General features: G+C 35.5%; 1 protein-coding gene across 6 annotated transcripts in view; it reads right to left on the bottom strand.

Annotated features, from left to right (window-relative positions):
* The window catches only part of LOC123553734 (serine/threonine-protein kinase PAK 3-like), a 75,337-nt gene that overhangs the window by 17,771 nt on the left and 33,451 nt on the right, over positions 1–24,115 (bottom strand). Inside the window, exons 1-8 of one of the 6 annotated variants that reach the window (XM_045343332.2) lie at positions 19,219–19,376; positions 18,640–18,945; positions 14,991–15,100; positions 4,071–4,236; positions 3,604–3,671; positions 2,904–3,011; positions 1,959–2,128; positions 8–194 (exon numbers count right to left, since the gene is read on the bottom strand). In XM_045343332.2, the coding sequence (XP_045199267.1) occupies positions 8–194; positions 1,959–2,128; positions 2,904–3,011; positions 3,604–3,671; positions 4,071–4,236; positions 14,991–15,100; positions 18,640–18,694 (864 nt within the window). In that variant the 5' untranslated portion in view covers positions 18,695–18,945; positions 19,219–19,376. Of the gene's footprint in view, positions 1–7; positions 195–1,958; positions 2,129–2,903; positions 3,012–3,603; positions 3,672–4,070; positions 4,237–14,990; positions 15,101–18,639; positions 18,992–19,176; positions 19,377–24,115 lie in introns of those variants that run through there. The other 5 variants (XM_045343337.2, XM_045343333.2, XM_045343334.2 and 2 more) reach the window with 5 other exon arrangements.

The following is a 24,115-nucleotide window of genomic DNA, read 5'->3' as shown; positions in this document are numbered from 1 at the left end:
GACTTACCCATAATTCTTCACCAACCAAGTAACTATCGAGAAAGTTGACAATATTAGGATTTTGATGTTCCCTCATCACCAATATTTCATTGATGATTAATTCTTTCTTTGGTTGTTGTGAGAGGTTCATTGCCTTTATGGCTACTTCACGTCCCGTTGCTACCTCTATTGCTATATATACTGTACCAGATGCACTGAAAACAAGATTTCATCTTTTAAAGCTGGGAATATTTTTCTATACAAGAGGGCCATGAAGGCCCTGTATCACTCACCTGACCTACTGACCTAAAGATCATCAAGATTAACATTCTGACCAAGTTTCATTAAGATATGGTCATAAATGTGACCTCTAGAGTGTTAACTAGCTTTTCTTTTGATCTGACCCAGTGACCTAGTTTTTGACCCTACATGACCCAGATTCAATTTTGACCTAAAGATTATCAAGGTTAACATTCTGACCAAGTTTCATGAAGATACAGTCATAAATGTGGCCTCTAGAGTGTTAACAAGCTTTTCCTTTGATTTGATCTGGTGACCTAGTTTTTGACCCCAACTGACCCAGATTTACACTTGACCTAAAGATCATCAACATTAATATTCTGACCAAGTTTCATTAACATACGGTCATAAATGTGGCTTATACAGTGTTAACTAGCCTTTCCTTTGATTTGACCTGGTAACCTAGTTTTTGGCCCCATCTGACCCAGATTTAAACCACCTAAAGATCATCAAGATTAACATTCCAACCAAGTTTCATTAAGATATGGTCATAAATGTGGCCTCTAAAGTGCTAACTAACTTTTCATTTGATTTGACCCAGTGACCTAGTTTTACCCACATGACCCAGATTCAAACTTGACCTAAAGATTATCAAGATTAACATTCTGACTAAGTTTCATGAAAATAAAGTCTTAAATGTGGCCTCTAGCGTGTTAACAAGCTTTTCCTTTGATTTGACCAAGTGACCTAGTTTTTGACCCCACCTGACCCAGATTTGAACTTAACCTAAAGATCATCAAGATTAACATTCTGACCAAGTTTCACTAAGATATGGTCATAAATGTGACCTCTAGAGTGTTAACTAGCTTTTCCTTTGATTTGACCTGGTGACCTAGTTTTTGACCCTACATGACCCAGATTCAAACTGGACCTAAAGATCATCAAGATTAACATTTTGACCAAGTTTCATAAGATACAGTCATAAATGTGGCCTCTACAGTGTTAACAAGCTTTTCCTTTGATTTTACCTGGTGACCTAGTTTTTGATCCAAGATGACTCAATATCGAACTCGTCCAAGATTTTATTGAGGGTAACATTCTGACCTATTTTCATTAAAATTGGGCCAAAATTGTGACCTCTGGAGTGTTAACAAGCTTTTCCTTTGATTTGACCTGGTGACCTAGTTTTTGACCACAGATGACCCAATATCGAACTCGTCCAAGATTTTATTGATGGTAACATTCTGACCAAGTTTCACTAAGATTGGCCAGAATTGTGACCTCTAGAGTGTTAACAGTCAAATTGTTGATGACGGACGGACAACGAATGACGGACACAGGGCGATCACAAAAGCTCACCTTGAGCACTTTGTGCTCAAGTGGGCTAAAAAAGATTGTACTACATAAAGAAGTCACGCCATTTTTCAAGTGTATTTCAATTTTAACTTTTTGTGAAGTGCATAATCATTTTCTTCTTTCTTTCAGCTGTATAATGGCATTTAGACAAACATAACAGATGTACCTTGGCAATCATTCTGCTTCCTTATAATCTAGCTGCTCATTATTTATTCTCTGAATGTAACTGACAACATTACCACATAAATCAGAGGTTGAGGACAAATAGTTTTAGGCAAGACGTCTTTTGTAGAACAGCATAGGAACCATTTACCTAGACTGGTGATCAAACTCTCAACCTCACAGTATGACCTTTTGTAAGATGATGCAGAAACTATACCTACCCCTGGCCAATTTTCTCCATTTTTGTGTATTTTCTATTGGGATCTCCTAGTGATACAATTGTGCGTAACTTTTCTATGATCTCTTCATCTGTCATTTTTTTCTTCTTTGGTCTGTCATTTTTGTTTACCTGTGTTCCGTTTGGCTTCTCATCTTCAACTGGTTTTGTATACTGTGGAAGGAGAATAAGTATAAACATTTCTAAATGATACCTGTATCTACCAAACAAGCAAAATACCAACTGATATATCAAACTACCTTAATATCATTTCTCATCCTCCTTGTACATTGTTAACCATAATTAGATCTTGTTTAATATGCCATATTGTATGGTATGTTATGTTTATGGGCATAAGGGCCATGGCTTTCAATAAACATTGAAACTTTGAAACAGAATATGTGGTGTATGTGTATTTCATTTTGTCTGTTGTTTTGTTTGGTAGTTTCGGAATTAAAATGTCAATATCTACATTCGCCCTATTCTTTTCCATTGAAACTTTTGACGTTCATTTTGTATGAACTGCAAAAGGAAAGGTGCGAAAGTTACGTCATTGCTTTTTAGTGATAACCGACAGCTGTTGTTCCTTCTGGTGAACAGAATGGCCGGGAAGCAGATTTTAATGTTAAGTGCTACAAATTGTATGTAATTCATAATTTTATATAGTTTACAAAATGGAAAGGAAATATAATGTAAATATAAGAAATGGAACTATTTTCTTCGGAGTTCATGCGAAATGAACGACAGAACAGGATTAGCAAATTAAACATGAATCGCGTTATTCTGTCGTTCATTTCGCATGAACACAGAAAAAAATCATCTGATTTCTTAATTATATTTGCATGACTGTGCAGTATATTCATTTCATCTATGGTACACTGTGTAACTAGCCCATAGACTGCTAAATTTAAGATGTTGTGTATAGGAACTGAGCGGTATGTATACTTACAATGGATTTGGTTTTATCTGGTCTAGCTGCTATTGGGGGTGGGGGAACTTCATCTTCTTCATCCTCTGGTGTACCAGGCCCCGAAGTTTCTACTGGTTTAGGAGGAGGCTGAAATAACAAGTGTGTATCTGATAAAAAAATTATATTATGAGGTACTATACTGAATTTACAGCTACTATATCTAAAGGCTTAAAATTCTTGTGTCTACTGATGAATCTCAGCAGCAATAAGCATGGCTGCCAGTACTCCAGTAATTTAATTTTAGTTCTTATAGCAACTGCATTATCAAAAGTCCAGCTATCTATATCTTTGAAACAGTTAAATACACCATAAACTGGAAGTCTTTGTGTACATTATATTAGTTTACTACAGTTTTAATAATTACCCTCTAAACGAGTTTCAATAATTACTTCTTTTAGGTTTTTTTATATCCAAATTCTTACATTCACAACAAAACTTGATGAAGACCTTTTTTAATAATTTGAAAACTAATTACAGCCATTGTGCTACCAGGACATTCAATAGACACCTGAATTATTCTACCCTCAAATTATTAATATCATCCTTGGCCCATACCTTGGTGGATATCCATATCTGCCTTGATGAACATTTTTCATATCACCATTGCAGGGATGTAAGAGATATATTGAATACTTACCGGAGATATTGCAGGGATGTAAGAGATGTATTGAATACTTACCGGAGATATTGCAGGGGTACTATTTTGTGTGATATTATCTGACAATGTTGGTCTAAGGGAATTGGCACCTGAAAAAAAAAAACTAAATAAAATGAAGTTAAGAAATAACAATGCTTGACCTTTACAACCATGTGTGAAGTAGTTTGTTTCATTATAAAATACCATAAAGGCAGTAATGATCGCTTCTTAAAAACTTAACTCACTTTAGTCTGATAGTTCAATTTGCCTCTTATTTTGCATTCATGTATGAATCCACTTCCCTGATTTCAAGTCCGCTTGAATTTTGTTTAATACTGCTCTCTCCTTCATTGTCACAGTACAATACAGATACATGTATATACATACAATGAAATGAGAACCGTCTTACAAATCATTGATAATATACTCATCACAGAGCCTCATTCTAAACTAAGCCTCATTTCCAGTAAAGCCTCAATCTGGGTCACATGAAACATGACACAACTTACTAGGTGGTTTAATATTTGTTAAAAATTTCTGTTTTGATTCTTCTTTCTCTTTTGTTGAAGATTCATAAAAGTTGAGCACATCTAGAACTGTCTGTGGATTTTTCTTCTGTTCCGATATGGAGATATTTGACTGAGATAATAATCTCGCCCAGGACTCTGGCATCCCCTGAAATACAAGAAAATATTTTGATTACATATTACAGAATGGGTACATCATAAATGTGTTATGTCAGACCCATGCTATAGACTGACTTGGTAGCATAGTTCATCCTGCCAGTGTTTTGTTTTTTGTTTGGTTTAATGTCACACTCTTTTAGGTCATATGGCGACTTTCCAGCTTTGATGGTGGACGAAGACCCCTGCTGCCCCTCTGTACATTATTTCATCACAGGTGGGTATCTGGCCAGTGGTCAATACTCCATAATTATAGCTTTGTCTACATTGACAAAAAGGTTGGATAGACCATCATAAACATAAACTACATAACAAGAACATACTGCTGCTCTAAGCCCTGCCTGTCTCATTTTCCAATTTAAACAAACTGCAATGAACAGTTGCACAGAAGTAACACTTGTGAATAATGAACCACTTCTGGCTCCTCCAATTCTGTGTTCTTTATAGCCTTAGGACACCCGGCACATTTTAATACAATCTCACAAGGCATAGTATGTACTTTTTTTTGACAACTCAGAAATGGATATTACATGACCTTCAGCCCTACCCAGAAGTAAAGAAAATGAAAGTACACGGGCTAAACTTGGAAATGATAGTCGCATTTGTATGGTCAGGGTTCACGCGCAGGGGGTCACCCTGTCTAAAAATGTCAGTATATGCCTCAGATGTCAGATATTTCCGTATTTGAGAGCTGCAGACTTTGACATTTCAAAAATATCTTCAAAATGAATTTCCAGTGATAAATGTTGATTCTACATAAGCCATCAGACGCCAATAGTCGTTTTATTCCGCTACAGGTGCGGAAATGGTATACTGGTTTGACTGTATAATTTGTAATTGTAAGAGATTACTTTTTCAATTCTGTTTGTCATAAAGTAATACAAAGTGAATAATTAAACAAATCTTGACTTCTGCCTCCTTTTGTGTTTTCCAAGTCCTTCCATATATAGTTCAAAAACTGTTCAGTACTTTCAAGAATCAACATTTCCTTTTTCTCACTGTTAATCAAGACTGATAAAATTGTGCTACCAAACCAGGATGTGAAATTAAATTTGGTGCCTCATGGTCTGTTCTATATCACTGAGACAAATCTAACGTAAGAAATGTTTACCCTAGTTCTACAAATTAACTTTATTCCATAAGAATATAAAAATTAATCAATTTTCCCCGAAGGTTTCTGGCACTGCAACACTGCGTTTAAGGATATTGATAAGCCATTCACCATCTACCATTTACCATTTTTGACAAGAACATCACAAGTTGATAAATTATCATGCCATTAATCTTGTAGAACAGGAGGACAAGCTTGTCTTGGTTCAATCACCTTTTAAAAATGCTGAACTTCCTTTCTCCTATCCTCTCGATACAATTGATTTTCTTTGTTTTGGGGTTAACACAGTTTTTCAACAGTATTTCAGTTACGTAACAGAGGCCAATTAACCTAACCAGTGTTCCTGGATTCTGTACCAGTACAAACTTGTTCTCCGAAAGTAACTGCCAACTTCCCCACATGAATCAAAGGTGGAGGACAAATGATTTCAGACACAATGTGATCTATCAAATCATCACGAAGTACATAATGTCTCACCCTGGGACTGAACCCACGACCCAGCGACCTGTAAGTCTCAGCTCTCCCTACTTAGCTTAAAGCAGATGGACTCTCAATACAACTGAAGTCCTTTCCTACAGCAAATGGTTTTCTTCCATGAATCATTTATGCCTTATATAGACTAAAATATTGAGGCATCAAAATTTAACATTGCTTGTATTAATTAACACCTAAACTGAATATTCTTGCAAAACACAACCTATTACAGTAAAACATACAATATCATGCTGCCAAATTTGGTGAAATAAAGAAATCATGTTTGTTTGCTGTTTTTCAGTTTAGCCTGTTTTTCAACAGTATTTCAGTTATATTATGGCATCAGGTAACCTAACCAGTGTTCCTGAATTCTGTACCAGTACTAATCTCTTATCCAAAAGTAACTGACACCTTCCCCACATGAATCAGTGGTGGAGGACAAATGAATTAAATAGTGTAGAAGAAGATATGCCTCCCTCTGTCTCCCTCACAGCCCCAGAATCCAAACATCTGCCTTCTCCCTATTGAGCTAAAATGCTGCTTAAATGTCTGTTTACTACCTTTTACCTTGAAGGCATAACAATCGAGCAAAAATAAATTTTGTTATTTATACTCTAAAATTGCCGACTTCAGAGACCAGAAAATTCCATTCCTGGCTCATAACGAGATTAGCTGATTGGTTTCAATAACAGTATTGATTCATTCTTAGATATGCAATCCAGTGCAATAGAAAATTTACATTAAACTGTGCAGTACAGCAGACCTTTGGGCATTGTAGATTTACTCAGTATTACTGTGGCAGATACTCTTGTTTGCCGTAAGTTAGGAATGAATATGTTTTAACTTAAGAAAAAGGATTGTCTCGTACTATGCATACTTTTAAAGTAGGATATTAATACTTCATACTTTACCTTAATTTTGAGGCAGTCCCTAACCACAAATCAAAAATGTAAATAAATGTAAAAACAAACTTGGGATATCCACTGAGTCATGATGACTGTTATGTGGGTTAATATTCATTTCAAAAGTTGTCATTTCATATATTACAGGGACCAGATTAATCTGAGGAAAAGAATCTGGGAATGAGGTTAACTTAACTTAGCCCCATATTTAATGAAACACGAATGAAAAATGGACTTAAATCTCCCAAAAACAAGCAAAGAACACATTATGTAACTAGAATGTTCTTTCACTGAGCAGGCATTATAATTTCCATCGTATGCCAGACTTTATAGATTATTATATACACCAAACAAATACATCATAACTTTTCCTGCAAAAACAACTTGTTTTCTGTAGTTATAATATCCCCACTTTCCGAATAAATTCATTTGCTTTGCCTCAAGGAGTGCTGTGTGCATAGAAAAACAGATAAACCAGGAAACCACAGACATTTGGTCTCTATGTTTTTTATTTTAGTTTCTTTATATGTTTTCTTCATACTCTGTCTTAATGAAAACCTTGCTATAGAAATGGCTTATCACTGGCATTAAATGTTTGTTGTTTGGCATGAGCAGCTATATGTCTATTTCATTAGCTGGGAATAACTTTCTCAGACTCAGAACATGTAATTCTAGAAATTAGTCCAAACAATTTATGATTAAAAACTGATCCACTCCTTATTTCTGATTATAAAACTGACACGGAGTTCTCCCCCCTGAGTTCTCCCCCAGAGAAGGAAATCTACCTTTTTCAGCATACTGTTCAATTTGTATTACATATATACGCTTATTTTTACAATTTTGGGAACTGAACTCATGATGAATGAGATGTGTGTCCAAAGGACACAGGGGCCCCTACTTCCTTTCAGTTCTTTTTAAGTCTTAAAGATATACGCAAAACAAACTTGTAAGAACTTTATGTGTGTTTTTCAGTAAGTCAAGGACCATATCTCTAGTTTAGCAGATTGAAATTAAAAAAACAAGGAATGCAAAATCACGCCCCATGGTGTATGACCAAAGATGGGTTTTTTTATGTAATAAGTTTAAAGGCAAAGATCAAATGAAGGTCAAGGTCATCTATATATAGGTCAGTTTGTAGCACTGGCCACATTTGGCTTGTTGAGTATGTGTATGAACTATATTCAGAGGTCATTTAAAGCTACTTGCCCATACTTTGGGTGAAATTTTTCAACATGTTCATTTCCACCAAGTTTGGCACAGTTTATGTTTATGAAACTGAAAAATGATAAAGTAGGTGAAAATAAAAGTTAGATATTGGTAAAAATGCAAGAAGAATGTACATTTTCTGCAATATTTCAAAAGCGTTGCAATGGTTTATACTACCTTCTGTACAATATTTTTGGTTATTTAATAGAATATCTTGCAAAAATCTTATGTCAATAAGTTTGTACCACTGGTCACTTTCAGAGTACTCGCTTTTTATGATTTTTTATAGAAATTATTTTTCTCCAAAAATGTGTGGGTTATTTTCTTTACTACTGTTTGCAGATCGCCCCCTTCAGCATTTTTCAAGTCGATAGAGTTGCACGTTTACGTCACAATAACTGTGAAGCTGAAGCTATTTTTGGAGTAATCCTGACAGGTTAACCCCGCCTCATCCGCAATAAATTATTCATTCACCCTTGTCGTGAAACGTTTTTCTTTACGTCACACAAAGCACGTGCTCTTACTCTATTTCTGAAGTATCGCCGTACTTGCATACATTGTAAAGTGCAATTAGGAGATAATGGATATGTTTTAAAAGTAGAATATTGAATATTTCAACTACGTTCAAATGAAAACACCATTTTTTGTTTGTTATGACAATTATTATCGACGAAATTTTCATCTACGCAAGGTATATAAGGTTTTATAGAAAGGTATCATTGAACCTTCCAGGTTATGCAACACTTGTAGATCTAATTTTCATATCCATAAAAACTGATTTATTTGATATTCAAACTTCTGTAGAGTCTTCCGTAGCTTAACTATCGCAAATCTAACTCCATGATTATAGATTTCTTTTTTTATTTAATTTTTTGGTGGGGTTTAGCTTCTACTTGTATGTGACTTTATCTACTATTTATTTGAAGTCGTTTAAACACTATTTCAGTTATTTACATACATTCAGTTGATAAGCCTTGTGTACGTTCATGGAAAGAACCAGTTATAGACTCACGTAAGTCAAAATAATTCGATGTTTAGTTTGTTGAATATTTATGACAGTCACTCTAAAAGGACCAAAATAATTGAGCATAAATAACAGTACACTGTCGTGTAAAGTTAATGGTTTTATCGCTTGCACATTATATGTAACGTTAATCGTGTTAAGGGGAATTATGATAACTTTTACATTTAATGAGGAATTGAATCCCCCTTTTGATTAGTCTAAATAATGAGACCTCGGGTAGACTGATTTTACATTTTGATATATTACGTTGTCTACCTAAAGGTGATAACCTAAAGGTGATATAAAGGTGATATCAACCAGTCAAAAAATATAACGATATTCAACTCTCGAGTACAATTATTTGGACTACCTTTTGATACATGTAAGTTTTATTTGAATTTATCTCATATTCGCAACAAAATCAACATTTATACCTAAATCTAGCGATGACCATTTCTTTCGAGTGGAGAAAACTACTCCTAACTGTTTCCTAGGATCGCGTCAAATTAGTTGGACTAAGACTCACATATTCCGTAAGAAATTGCCGACTTTTTTCAATAAAAGAGGCATGGTCGGCTCCGGGAATCGAATTTATGCCCTTCAATCAACGTTGAGCGAATCCAACAACTCGAGTCAGTCACGTTTTATAATTATTGTGAAAACTAACACGAGGTACATTATTTAAAAGCAAAGTCTTAGATAAAAGGTACTGAAATTTAGGCAGAAAAAAGCCTGTAATGTGTAAGAGGATGTCTTTTTTCACATCCAGGCTACCTAAATGTAGTGTGCATTGTGGCAAGATTCATTTAAATTTTAAATAAGATTAGATGTACATCTGTTACAATCCGGTTAAACACCCGTTGCAACAGTATTTAAGTCATCATTTCTCGGTCATGCAGCCTGTGTAAACAAGTTCATTCAGTATTTTTTACTCGTACCGAAAAGGCGGAGTTACCTGTATAGACGAGATCCAAAAATAGCTTCAGCACCGCTGCTTTTGTGACGTAAAGGTACAAGTCTATCCATTTAAGAAAAGGCGAAAGGGCAATTTGATCTGCAAACAGTAGTATATGGGCTGTAGGACCAAAATTCTTGTTTATTAAGAATTAATGTTTGAAGGTGAAGGTCATATGAGGGTCAAGGTTAATTATATGTCGCTCAGTTCTTGCCACAAGGATCGTTGAGTGTATGAACTAAATCAGGTCATTAATGTGGGCTGTAGGCAATCTGGTTTGTACAGACAGATGAAGATCAAGGTTATCTATCGATATATATATATAGCTCAGTTTGTAACAGGTAACTTCATTGGAAATTATTTATAGCTTTTTTAAAGTTAAAACATTGAAGCTGTAATAAGCTAAAAGCCATATAAAGTTTTACAATTATAAAAGTCAAGAACCCTCAAATTTTATCATTAAGTTATATAACAGCTTACTCTTCAAATCAAAGTACTTAATTTAAGTTACATTAACCTGTGCCATGACAAAACTGCAACACCCTGTGCTTTATCTGTTAGTGATAAATCTGGTAGTTATGTCACCCAATACAAGTATCCTGTAGTAAATCAATCAATGATAAATCTTGTAGCTGAATCAATCAATGATAAATCTGGAAGTTCAATCAATCAATGATAAATCTGGTGGTTAAATCAGGTAGTTGAATCAATCAATGACAAATCTGGTAGTTGAATCAGTCAATGATAAATCTGGTAGTTGAATCAGTCAATGATATATCTGGTAGTTGAATCAATCAATGATAAATCTGGAAGTTCAATCAATAAATGATAAATCTGGTGGTTGAATCAATGATAAATCTAGGAGTTGAATCAATCAATGATAAATCAGGTAGCTGAATCAGGTAGTTGAATCAATGATAAATCTGGTAGTTGAATGAGGTAGCTGAATCAATGATAAATCTGGTAGTTGAATCAATGATGAATCGGATTGTTAATCAGTCGATGTAAGGTGCCCTGATTTGCATTTTCAGTCAATGAATTTAATCCTTTAATGCACAGACCCTGTAGCGACATCAGTTATTGTGAATCAGCTAGTGATAACTCCTACAGTTCATGATGATAAATCCAGCAGTTTTTTCTCTTCAAAATGTAAAAACCCTGAAGTTTATCATTTGTGGTTGCACTCCACAGCAAACCAATCAATGCAGAGCTCTCTGTTGCCCCAGCTGCAATACCTAATTCAACTTCTTTCAAGCAAAGATTTTTATACATAGCCAAAAACTCAATTCAAATTGCTACAAATCCATTCAACTTCCTATTCATGAAGACAGGGATCTTGTTGCCCAGGTTTCACTGTAATTTCTGATAAATCACATAATCTCCACTTGCTGACAGAAAACAGGTCCTTAATACACTTAGTAACACTTCAAAAATCAAATTGAGCAACACAGAGCAATTGTAGCAAAACATGTTTCCTTCAGAAAAAATGTCATCGGCTGCACATTATCTGCTCTAGGAATGTACAGGTACCCTCAGTGCCAGCTGAACTCACTAGGTGGCTATACTTTAAATTCCAACAAAATTCTTTGAAGAAAAACTTTTAGATACTCAGTGCAACGTCTGAGAAGATTTTACTCTATAATGTTACAGCTTCATCTTTAGAGATGTTGAAATGCATTAATTTTAATGTCTGCGCACTGCTTTTCAAACTAATGCCAATTTGCAGCAGATTTATAAACTCTTAATGAATCTGACAATCAGTCTAAATCTTTTATTTTTTTAGGCCCTTTTAATGTGTAATTTTGACTGCATCAAGGGCCATAACTCCTGATCTTGCTGTGTGAAATCCCAGTAAAAAACACCAGGTGAACACTTTCAAATGCTGTATAATAATCCTGTAAGGTTTGATGATTCTATGTCAAAATGTTTTCGAGATCTGCACAACGCAAGTTCAGACGGATGGACCAACAAACTAGGGCAACTCAAGTGCCCCCGAAAAATTCTGACAATCCAATCCAAACCTTGGTTTTTCTATAAGCTACCTAGAGGCCAAATTTCATTTCAATACATCAATCAGGCATCAATGCAAACTAAAACAAGGCAGTCTGAAAGACAGCTAAATCCCCCGCCACTGCTATGGATAGTGAAAGGGTAACCCTTTGATTTTAGTTGTGACCTTGACCTTGAGCTGACATGGCTGACTCATAAGTTCTGCACATCACCTTTATGAGGTGATCGTTTGACCCAAGTTTGATGAAAATCCTTCAAGGAGTTTAGGAGATATAGAGCGGACACAAAATGGAAGGCTCAAACCTTTGACCCCAAGTTGTGACCTTGACCTTGAGCCGGCATGACTGACTCATGAGTTCTGCACATCGTCTTGATGAAGTGATCATTTGACCCAAGTTTGATAAAATTCCTTCATGGGGTTTAGGAGATATAGAGCGGACACAAAATGGAAGGCTCAAACTTTTGACCTTGAGCAGGCAAGGCTGACCCATGGGTTCTGCACATCATCTTGATGAGGTGATCATTTGACCTAAGTTTCATGAAAATCCTTCAAGGAGTTTAGAAGATATAGAGCAGACACAAAATGGAAGGCTCAAAACCTTTGACCCTTAGTTGTGACCTTGACCTTGTGCCAGCATGGCATACTCATGGGTTCTGCACATCGTCTTGATGAGGTGATCATTTGACCCAAGTTTTATCAAATTCCTTCAAGGGGTTTATGAGATATAGAACGGACACAAAATGGCAGACTCAAACCTTTGACCTAGAGTTGTGACCTTGACCTTGAACCGACAAGGCTGACTCATGGGTTCTGCACATCGTCTTGATGAGGTGATCATTTGACCCAGACCCAAGTTTCATGAAAATCCTTCAAGGGGTTTAGGAGATACAGAGCTGAAACCTTTGACCTTCAGTTGTGACCTTGACCTTGAGTTGACATGGCTGACTCATGAGTTCTTGATGAGGTGATCATTTGACCAAAGTTTGATGAAATCCTTCAAGGGGTTTAGGAGATACAGAGTGGACACAAAATGGAAGGCTCAAACCTTTGACCCTTAGTTGTGACCTTGACCTTGAGCTGGCATGGATGACTCATAATTTCTGCATATCGTTTTGATGAGGTTATCATTTTACCCAAGTTTTATAAAATTCCTTGAAGGGGTTTAGGAGATATAGAGCGGACACGAAATGGAAGGCTCAAACCTTTGACCTTCAGTTGTGACCTTGACCTTGAGCTGACATGGCTGACTCATAAGTTCTGCACATCACCTTGATGAGGTGATCGTTTGACCCAAGTTTGATGAAAATCCTTCAAGGAGTTTAGGAGATATAGAGCAGACACAAAATGGAAGGCTCAAACCTTTGACCCCAAGTTGTGACCTTGACCTTGAGCCGGCATGACTGACTCATGGGTTCTGCACATTGTCTTGATGAGGTGATCATTTGACCCAAGTTTGATAAAATTCCTTCAAGGGGTTTAGGAGATATAGAGTGGACACAAAATGGAAGGCTCAAACTTTTGACCTTGAGTTGTGACCTTGACCTTGAGCCGACGAGGCTGACCCATGGGTTCTGCACATGGTCTTGATGAGGTGATCATTTGACCCAAGTTTCATGAAAATCCTTCAAGGAGTTTAGAAGAATAGAGCGGACACAAAATGGAAGGCTCAAAACCTTTGACCCTAAGTTGTGACCTTGACCTTGAGCCGGCATGGCTGACTCATGGGTTCTGCACATCGTCTTGATGAGGTGATCATTTGACCCAAGTTTTATAAAATTCCTTCAAGGAGTTTATGAGATATAGAGCGGACACAAAATGGCAGGCTCAAACCTTTGACCTTGAGTTGTGACCTTGACCTTGAACCGACAAGGCTGACTCATGGGTTCTGCACATTGTCTTGATGAGGTGATCATTTGACCCAAGTTTCATGAAAATCCTTCAAGGGGTTTAGGAGATATGGAGCGGACACGATTTTGTTACGGAGGGAAGGACGGACACAGACCATTCCTATAATCCCTCCGCCACGGCGGGGGATTAATAATTGAATGGAAACTGTTTTTTCTATTTTTAGCAACAGTGACCTTGACCCAAGTGACCTCATTCACAGTCCAAAACTCTGTCTCTATTCACTACCTATACACTAAGTTTTTTTGGAATCAGGCACTCCTAACTTAAGTTATTGAGCAAAAACTGACACCGCCCGCCCACACGCATGCCCGATCAATGACATTTGCTAGGTTTTTTTGGAAAACCTGGTTAATTACCCCATTTTATGTCCATATTGGAAAAAGTGACAGCCACGTTTTAACAAACGCAATATGAGCCTTTTAAATTTTAACATGATATTACCAATCAATTTTATTGGCCTCCATTTCTACCAATCTCTTGATAATCAGTCCTAATGTTCAATTTATAGCAAGACCTAAAATAGCTCTGACTGGTATTAACGCACTTGCAGATCCTGAGAGAAAAATCATTAACTGCGCATTTTGGTTCTTAAAATGATGGATTTTCTCACAGTGAAACTGTTTAGTTTCCTTTCACCATATCACTCTATTTTTTCGCAACAGGAACAATTTTTACTGCTGTATTTGACAAATGAGTAAAGTGAAAATAGGTGACCTTGTTTTACTGTCACAATTAGAATTGGTTTGTAAATTATGACATCATAAAGATTTTATAAACCAATTATGGAAGTCTCACTCCAGTGAATTATCTGAAACAGCTAATTCTGAGTTCCCATTTGTAGTGTCTGCCCACTTAGCTCAATAAGTAAAGCACAGATCTATGGATTGTGTAGTCGTGAGTTCGATCCCCACCCCAACCGCATGTTCTCAGTGATAACTGATAAAAGACATTGTGTCCTCCACCTCAAATTCATGTGAGCAAGTTGTTAATTATGAAGAATAGGTTAGTAGTGGTACAACACCAAGAAAAAAAGTAGTAAGGTCAACTGCCCGCCATCACAACTTTAATACTGTTGAAAAATGGCACTAACCCCCACCCCATCCCACCCTGAAAACACATATCCCCAATCCCATGAGACTTTACATAGGGTAGGGCCCTATACTTGTAAATACTTACAGTGAATTCTCCTGTGAGAGGATCAAACCCAACATGTACTGTATGTTCAAAGTTGAGAGGCGGTGATATAACTGGTTTGTCTGCATCTCTGATTTTGGTTATCTTGTTACCTGGAAATATAGAGAAATTCTAATTTAGCTATTTTGTCAAGAACAATTTCTTGATTGGATATGTGAACAATGTAAATTCTTTATGAAGACTGCCTAGCACACACATACTACATGATGCTAAATACATTATGTATACCATTGCTGTGTAAGGATCAAAAAGCTGCTTTCTTTAGACATAAAGGCACCAACCTCCAGATTATACAACAGCCATGATGGCCCTACATCGCTCGCCGGAGTTACATCGCTTGCTTGAGCAGTTTTTGTACATGGTTATACAAGGAAAATGTCTGTGAAATTATTTTGAAACACAGTACTAGTGCCAGTGTTTTTTGACAAGAATACCTTAAAAAGTTTAAAAGTTTCTACAAAATAAATATGAGTCAGGTAATGTGTGTAAGTTTGGAATGGTGGGGAGGGATGGGGGAAATAATGACATATAATACTAAGATACAATATCAAACAAGAAGTTTTTTAAAGTTTACATTACATACATATAAGTGACCATTCCTCCTGGCAGCCATGTTTTCTGATGAAACGGAATGAACCTGTTCAATCTTCGTAAAGGGTAACCAGGAAACATTTGTATAAAATTATTTCAAATATTAGCCCAGAAGTTTTTTTTTTTAAAGTTTCCACAATATACATATTGGGAAAAGTGACAATACCCCTTGCAGGCATGTTCTTTGCCGAATCAGAAAAAATCTGAACAATCTTGGTAAAGTGTCACCAAAGGATCATTTGGGTAGAAGTATTTTAAAATAAGGTCTGCTGCTTCTGACAAGAAGTTTTTCAAAGTTTCCTCTATAAACGTATAGGGAAAAGTGACCACACCCCATGGCAGCCAATGATCGAGCCATATTTTTTCACGAATCAAAGTTTTGAACAATTTTAGTAGAGGGTCAAACGAGGACCATCTGTTTGAAATTATTTCAAAATCGGACAAGCAGTTTGAAGATTTTTCTGCATTTAGCTCAGATGGTCATATGTGCAAACAAGTGGAACTGTTTTGAAAAATTTTGAAAGAAGACCACCCAATGTACACAAACGCCAAGTTTCATCAACTTACACCAAACACTTTTAAAGAGGATGTCATCTGAAGAAAATTGTGGACAAATGGACAATGAATAGACGATTAACGGTAATAAATTTTTAGATATAAAGAAATTATTCCTAAATTTCTTAAAAAGGCTTCATTGAAATTTAGTTCCTGACGGACCAAAGCTTGAGCCTGATATCAAATTCTGAGACTTCTCGTATCCCTTATCCTGTCATCACCGTGAGAATCACCATGGAAGACAGTTTTTTCCTGTATCCCGTCATCACCGTGAGAATCACCATGGAAGACAGTGTATTCCTGTATCCTGTCATCACCGTGAGAATCACCATGGAAGACAGTGTATTCCTGTATCCCGTCATCACCGTGAGAATCACCATGGAAGACAGTGTATTCCTGTATCCTGTCATCACCATGAGAATCACCATGGAAGACAGTGTATTCCTGTATCCCCTCATCACCGTGAGAATCACCATGGAAGACAGTGTATTCCTGTATATCCTGTCATCACCGTGAGAATCACCATGGAAGACAGTGTATTCCTGTATCCTGTCATCACCGTGAGAATCACCATGGAAGGCAGTGTATTCCTGTATCCCGTCATCACCATGAGAATCACCATGGAAGGCAGTGTATTCCTGTATCCTGTCATCACCGTGAGAATCACCATGGAATACAGTGTATTCCTGTATCCTGCCACCAAACTAACCCTGCAACACAGCCTATCTCAAATATCAAGTCACAAACTTACCAAGACTTACTAAGTACACACGTATTTATTTATGCAAACTGCCATGCAATTATGACAGTTTTTGTTGAACTTATGGTAACTGGGGAGTACTTCAAAATCCAAAACAGATGACCTAACAAATTCTTACCGTATATGGAACATAGATAAATCTTGGTTCCTGGGCGTGTCTCAAGAAATATTTAGTGGTACGACACCTGTGATTATAAGCAGTAGCATTTTTCTGGCATGCAACTTGATTATTTTGAAAATGCGAAAGATGATGCTTCAAGAATATGGTATTTTTTTATTACCATAAAAATCTATTTAAAATGAATAAGAGCCTTCTACTAGATCAGATTTATATTTCTGCCTATTATCAAATTTATTAGATAAAACTTTTTGTGAAGAATAAGAATAAAAACCTTTTCCTTCTATCAATCGCCTCATCATATCTGAGTATCCTTTAGTACGTAAAATAATAAAAGTAATTAACCCTTAGCCTGCTGCAGGCGAATTTAACAGCCTTTGCAAACAGCTTGGAACCAGATCAGACGCCGATTAAATCGGCGTCTGATCAGGTTCCAAGCTGTTTGTACTCTGACAATATTTCTTCCAATTTTGGAGCAAATTGAATGAACTTTACAATTTTAGCAGACGACACTTCCAGCAGACGACAAGTTATCTAGCATGCTAAAGGTTAAGTAATCCTTTCTCAGTTAAATGCTGTCATACATGTAAAATCAAAAAAAAACCTTAAGTGTACCATACAGTTTCTAATAAAAGTACCCAGACATATCTATATAAGGTAAATTACACTACAATCTTGCTTCAAATGACTAGAAAAAGTCCAAAATAGTGTTGACAGCTGCTGCTGCTTTATTTTCATGTTGTTGCTTTTTTTGTGTGTAAGTGTTTTAATTTAAGTTAGTAGTTTGAATTGAAAAGAAAATTTTAAAATACAGTAAAGATATTTCTCCGCTGTTTTAAATTAAATACATATCAACAAAGGGATAGAAGGTGCATTTAATAGGACAAATACAGCAGTAAACATAATATAAACAGGGTAGCCTAGGAACATTACTTCAGTAAAAGTAAACAAAAGGTGAAGTGGGCCGATCCTTTTAAATTAAATTTTGGACATTTAATATCAGGTTACATCCACGAAATGAGTGACAATCTTCAATGTTGCCAATAAACTGGTTCAAATAAAATTTGTGATCTGATTTATCTGTATCAACATCAATTTAATTTATGACTATCAAGCAAATGACAATAGTAAGTTTATTTAGGTTCATGTAATGTGTTACCTCCCTTCGTTGAACTTTAATACATTATACTTCACAGACCTGTTCTTCAAATAATATAATCAAATTGTTCATAAAAAGTAAGAGGCTTTCTAGATGTTCCTGTATTAAGCACTGACCCGGATCTATTTTGTAGCTCTAGAGAATCAAACTTCTGTTTATTATTGCTTGTCTTTCAAGTACTGACATTAAGTATTGCAGAAAATGAAAATAGATTATCTGAAATATAACAGAATTTTAAAATATTGCCAGTTCTACTTTCACTTTCAGTTTCAAAATCTCGCTGTGTGTCACCAATTGCCAAAGATACACAGTAGAATCTACAAAGGTAAAGCTTCTTAAATTGAATTGAATTTACAGTATCTGTAACTGACATGCATTTGGAATTCCAAAATGTCTGGGGGGAAAAGTGATTGTCATTGTACGGTAGAAATAATCAATTATTATATACCACTAAGCCTTTTCTTGTTGAGAGTTGCCGACAATCTGCTCCATGTACTCGCCATGACTACAGTCAGCTTCAGCCTATCGCAGTCTATTTAAATCCAATCATTACACTCCGCTCATTTAGGTAATGATATTTTCTGCCAGGTAAATAGTTCCATGTATTGGCTAAATATTAATGTTTTCATGTAAATTTGAATGTAACAACTTCATTTTGCAGTTTTTAAACAAGTTGTGTAAGAAGTTGTCTTCCTTCAAATAGCAATTTAAAGCACAACTTGGGCTTTGCTGTGAAATTACCTCCCATTAACAACTGTAACATATTAAGATAGGTTTGTAACTGATGAACAAGTTTTAAACTGAAAAAATGTAAATAGTATAAATATCTTGTATTCAACTCATATTTTAAAAGAATATAATAATAAATACAATTTTTAATGAAAACTAAATTAGTAAAAATAACAGTTAAATCTATTAAAAGAATAGCAACATTAAATTAAGTGTGTGAGAGATGTTTTATCTCCAAGTCACAAAAACCACATACAATTTAGGATAAAAAGTATATGAATTGAACACGAAAACGCACATTCACAGTTTATCAATACGTCTACAATTTTATCCAATTTACTCAATCCGTCAATTCCTTATCAATATTTTCCTTCTAAAGCATAAAAACTTCAACACACAAATTTCCATCTCTTCCTATTTTAAGCATGCAATTACGACTAAAACAATGACAAAAGTAAACTCTTATGTTACAAAAATATTTCCTCGTTCAATAGTGCCTTTTCCTGTAGCACTTGTAATGATTGTGTATATGAAGACAAAGGTTGGCCATGAATTTACCATAAAACCAAGAATTTTTCGTGACACACAATTTCTTTTTACAAGTAGTCTCATCTTATTATAATTAAAAATAGATTTAAACAGGTCACATAAATGCACTTTTGTATACTAGTAATTTATGATATCATAACATTAGTCTGACATTTATCAGACAGTGGCCTTCACATAATCTGGTACTTTAGTATCTAACTGCATTGATATAGCAGACTTGGAACCTTCAGGGACTACCGGTATCTATTTGTTGACAATTCATTGTGAATCATTACAGACGTTGTTACATGTGCAGGCACAGTTACATGTATTCTTGCATAAAAACTGCATTCTAAAAGGTGCATTAACGAGGCACAAAACTGGAATTCAGTCAATATTGACCTGAAAATGTGAAAATTCAAAATCTACATAACAAACTCTGGTAAAGAACACAGATGTCACAATGACCAAATGACATAAAAACATCTTTCTTTACTGAGAATGATATAAGGAGAAATGAAAATAGTTAAATAATATATTCTAATTCTATGCAACAATATAAACAATACACTTTATTTTGTTTATTACCGACAGAAGCCCTTGGACTGTGTTAAAGCCATTAAGCCATTGGGACTTGGTCTAAACACTTGTCTAAGTCCTTTGGCTTCTGCAGGTGCAATGCAAGACAAAATGTATATCAGAAACAGGTGCAATGCAAGACAAAATGTATATCAGAAACAGGTGCAATGCAAGACAAAATGTATATCAGAAAAGTGTTTATAGATTTCTACCTCCTTTCTGATGATAAATACAAAGAATAATCTCCAAATGATAAGAAAATGCTACAGACAGTCTACAGACAAACTTCCTTCAAAACTGCAATTATAATTTTCATTAAATTTTTAACACCTTTGACCTACAAACTTACCCTGTTTTATCCACATTCAGAAGATGTGAAAAAGATCATAATTCCATATTCAGCTGAACCAGGCAACTATGTAAACACCATAGAAGTAGTAATGTGATTGAAGACCCATTTACCAGAACTGATGGCAAGCCAAGAGTGGAAACAACGGTAGTGAAGGGCAAATGTTCCCATCCACCATCATCTAAACTGGCTCCTGTCATCAACACTGGAAGTGACTCCAGTTTCTATACAGACATTAAATTTCAGAGGTTAATGGTTCAACCCTCAGGTGAAAATACCCTAGCCAGTAAATATTTTAAGTGCAACCATTCTGCAAGTGATCGAACCATGTTTACAGTGACCCCTCAATTTGGTCTAACCTTTATAATAAGGAAAACAAAGCATCACAAATTGCTACTAACTTATAATGGGCAATCTTTACATCATATTAATTGGCAATAAATTAATGCATAATTTACCAGGAAAAAAATGTTGCCAGATAAAACAATAAGTGTAATATAAACAAATTAAAGCAATTATAAGAATGAGAGAATAACAACATATAAAACATGTGACAATTAATGCTATCTTGGACAAGACTCTGTTGTATTCGGAAAAAATACTAACTTTCATTTCCATAAATCCAAAACGCCGAGAAAGCCGAATAAGAAATGGTTCGACGAAAATTGTCAATCTGCAAAACTGAATTTTAAAAGAGCAAGAAATAATTTTAATAGAAACAAAAGTGACAATAATAGGATATTATTTACTCAAGCAAGAACAAAGTATAATAGGACTAAGAAAAAATCGCAGCATAAATACAGATTGAAAGAAGGGCAAAAAATAGGTAATTTGGCAAAATCCCAACCTCGATTATTCTGGAAGAAAATAAAAAAGTCCTTGAAAAGTAATTCACTCAAGGCTGATAATCTTAACATAAGCAGCCTTTTTGATCATTTTAAATCGATGTTTGGTAATGAGCATTCTGAAAATGCAGACCCGGAATTAAACACTGACCAAATTGACCAAGATTTAGATTGCGCATTTACAGATGCGGAAGTACGGACAGCGTTTTTTCACAAAATAATAATAAAATGCCTGGCTTAGACAATCTAACAAGCAAAATATTTAAGGCAAGTTACGATTTAATCTCACCTTTCTTGATTACACTTTACAATAGGCTGCTGAGTAGTGGCGAATACCCTACTTCCTGGGGAAACGGTATCGTCACACCCCTTGGTGACATACCACACACCCTTTGAGCGAATTCCCGGATTTTAGAACGTGATCGCGAAAACATTCGAGTGCCATGATTTTGTATTTTTTTATTCTGACTCGAATTTTGCGAGTTAGAGACCATTAAATTCGATCCCTGCATAATGCCATGTTTTTTTCAGGCACCTGGATAAAGATGAACAATTAAAGAGCATTGGTTCTCATTGATCATTGGTTTATAAACAAATGCCTATAATTGTATATAACCTCTTTCTTGTCATTTTTAAATATAATATAGTAAAATCATAAATGTGCTGTTTTGATTAATCTTCAGGCAAATTGCAGCAAAACAGATACCTCATTTATATATACAGTGGTGAAAGCCTAGAAAATGGAGTGTCCTTATATATGGTTAGTCTTTCACCTTGACCTTGGAGGCACATACTCATGTTCAAAAACATCACCACCTGAATACTGGTGTAAAGTAAGAATCATTGAAACATTATAGCTGAGCCTGCAAGTATTTAGGGTTTTGGACAGACGGACCCATGAACTCACCTAATAAAACTGCGATATAACAATAATTATGCCTCCCTTAGAATGGATAAAAATCTTGTTTCTTGTTTTAAAATCATACCAACTTGAATTTACCTTTCTCAAGAGTGGAATTACCTAAATTATTGGTAGGTATGTCTCAAAAATGTTGCTATCAATTTTAGTGTATGTAAATCACACTGTAATCTGGTCATAAACTAAGTGATCAAAGTATAGCAGCTCCACAAAAATAATGTTTTGATTGTGAGAAAATTGGTCTAAAACAGCAGGTAATAGCACTTCTGGTTCTGAAACATGCCAGCTGTGGTAACAATATTACATGCTACTGAAATTCAGTTTGATATGCTCAGTACAAGGTTATCTACATGTATTGTAGTTCAGTAAAAATATAAGACTTGTGTGACAAGGGCATTAACTCTTGTGCTTAACAGAAGTATCTATAGGGAAGTAAGTAATTAATTAATAACATAGCCTAGACAAAAACAAGGGCTGTCCGAAAGACAGCTAATGCTCGACTATTCAAATTGTTGTCCCAGAAGCAGGAATATTAACCTAAATGTTAAAATATCTATAGAGTTTCAATTCAGTATCTGCATTAGTTTCAGAGATAGTAACTTGCATGCAAAGTTCAAAAGGGGACATAACTTTGCAAAATAAATGTAAGAGTTATATGAGACTTGACCCAGTGAGGTTGGTAACTGACCTACAAAAAGAAAAAAGTTTCAAAAACCTATTATGCCTTTAAATGATAGCTATACCTACTTGCAGGCAAAACTTTGAAAATTAAACAAGGTGTGGCACCGATGCTGACACCAGGGTGAACAGAATAGCTCGGACTATTCTTCAAATAGACGAGCTAAAAACTGACAGAATAAATAGCTTGTACATGTACTTTGTCAAGAAACCTTTTGAAAACAAGAGATCACAGAGTGATCTTGGCGCCCACCAATGTGCCATTTTTGAGTGTTCCAAATTTCTAGACTTGACTAGCTCAAGGTCAAATTTCATTTCCGTACACAACACTGTGCATGTGGTCCAAATTCGAAAGCTGTAGCTTGAGAAATGTGAAAGTAGGTCACTAGGTCAATGTCAAGGTCAAAGTTTGTTTCGGTACACAATCCTATGCATGTGGTCTAAATTTGAAGCCTGTAGCTACAGAAATGTGAAAGTAGGTCACTAGGTCAATCTTAAAGTCAAAGTTCATTTCGGTACACAAAACTATGCAAGTGGTCTAAATTTGAAGGCTGTAGCTTGAGAAATGTAAAAGTAGGTCACTAGGTCAAAATCAAGGTCAAATTTTATTTTGGAATACAAAACTATGCATGTGGTCCAAGATTGAAGCCTGTACCTTCAAAAATGTGAAAGTAGGTCACTGGGTCAATGTAAAGGTCAAAGTTTGTTTCGGTTTACAAAACTATGCACGTGGTCCAAATTTGAAGGCTGTAGCTTGAAAAATGTAAAAGTAGGTCACTAGGTCAAAATCAAGGTCAAATTTTATTTCGGAATACAAAACTATGCATGTGGTCCAAATTTGAAGCCTGTACCTTAAAAATTGTGAAAGAAGGTCACTGTAAAGGTCAAAGTTCATTTTAGTACACAAAACTATGCAAGTGGTCCAAATTTGAAGGCTGTAGCTTGAGAAATGTAAAAGTAGGTCACTAGGTCAAAATCAAGGTCAAATTTTATTTCGGAATACAAAACTATGCATGTGGTCCAAATTTGAAGCCTGTACCTTCAAAAATGTGAAAGTAGGTCACTAGGTCAATGTGAAGGTCAAAGTTTTTTTCAGTACACAAAACTATGCATGTGGTCCAAATTTAAAGGCTGTAACTTGAGAAATGTGAAAGTAGGTCACTAGGTCAAAATCAATGTCAAATTTAATTTTGAAACACGGAACTATGCATATGGTCCAAATTTGACACCTGTACCTTCAAAAATGTGAACGTAGGTCACTAGGTCAAAATCAAGGTCAAAGTTTTTTCCAGTGCAC

Source organism: Mercenaria mercenaria, chromosome 7 (genome assembly GCF_021730395.1).
Source record: "Mercenaria mercenaria strain notata chromosome 7, MADL_Memer_1, whole genome shotgun sequence".
Classification (NCBI taxonomy): domain Eukaryota; kingdom Metazoa; phylum Mollusca; class Bivalvia; order Venerida; family Veneridae; genus Mercenaria; species Mercenaria mercenaria.
The sequence above is the reverse complement of the archived record's forward strand: the minus strand, read 5'-3'. Positions and strand labels throughout refer to the sequence as shown.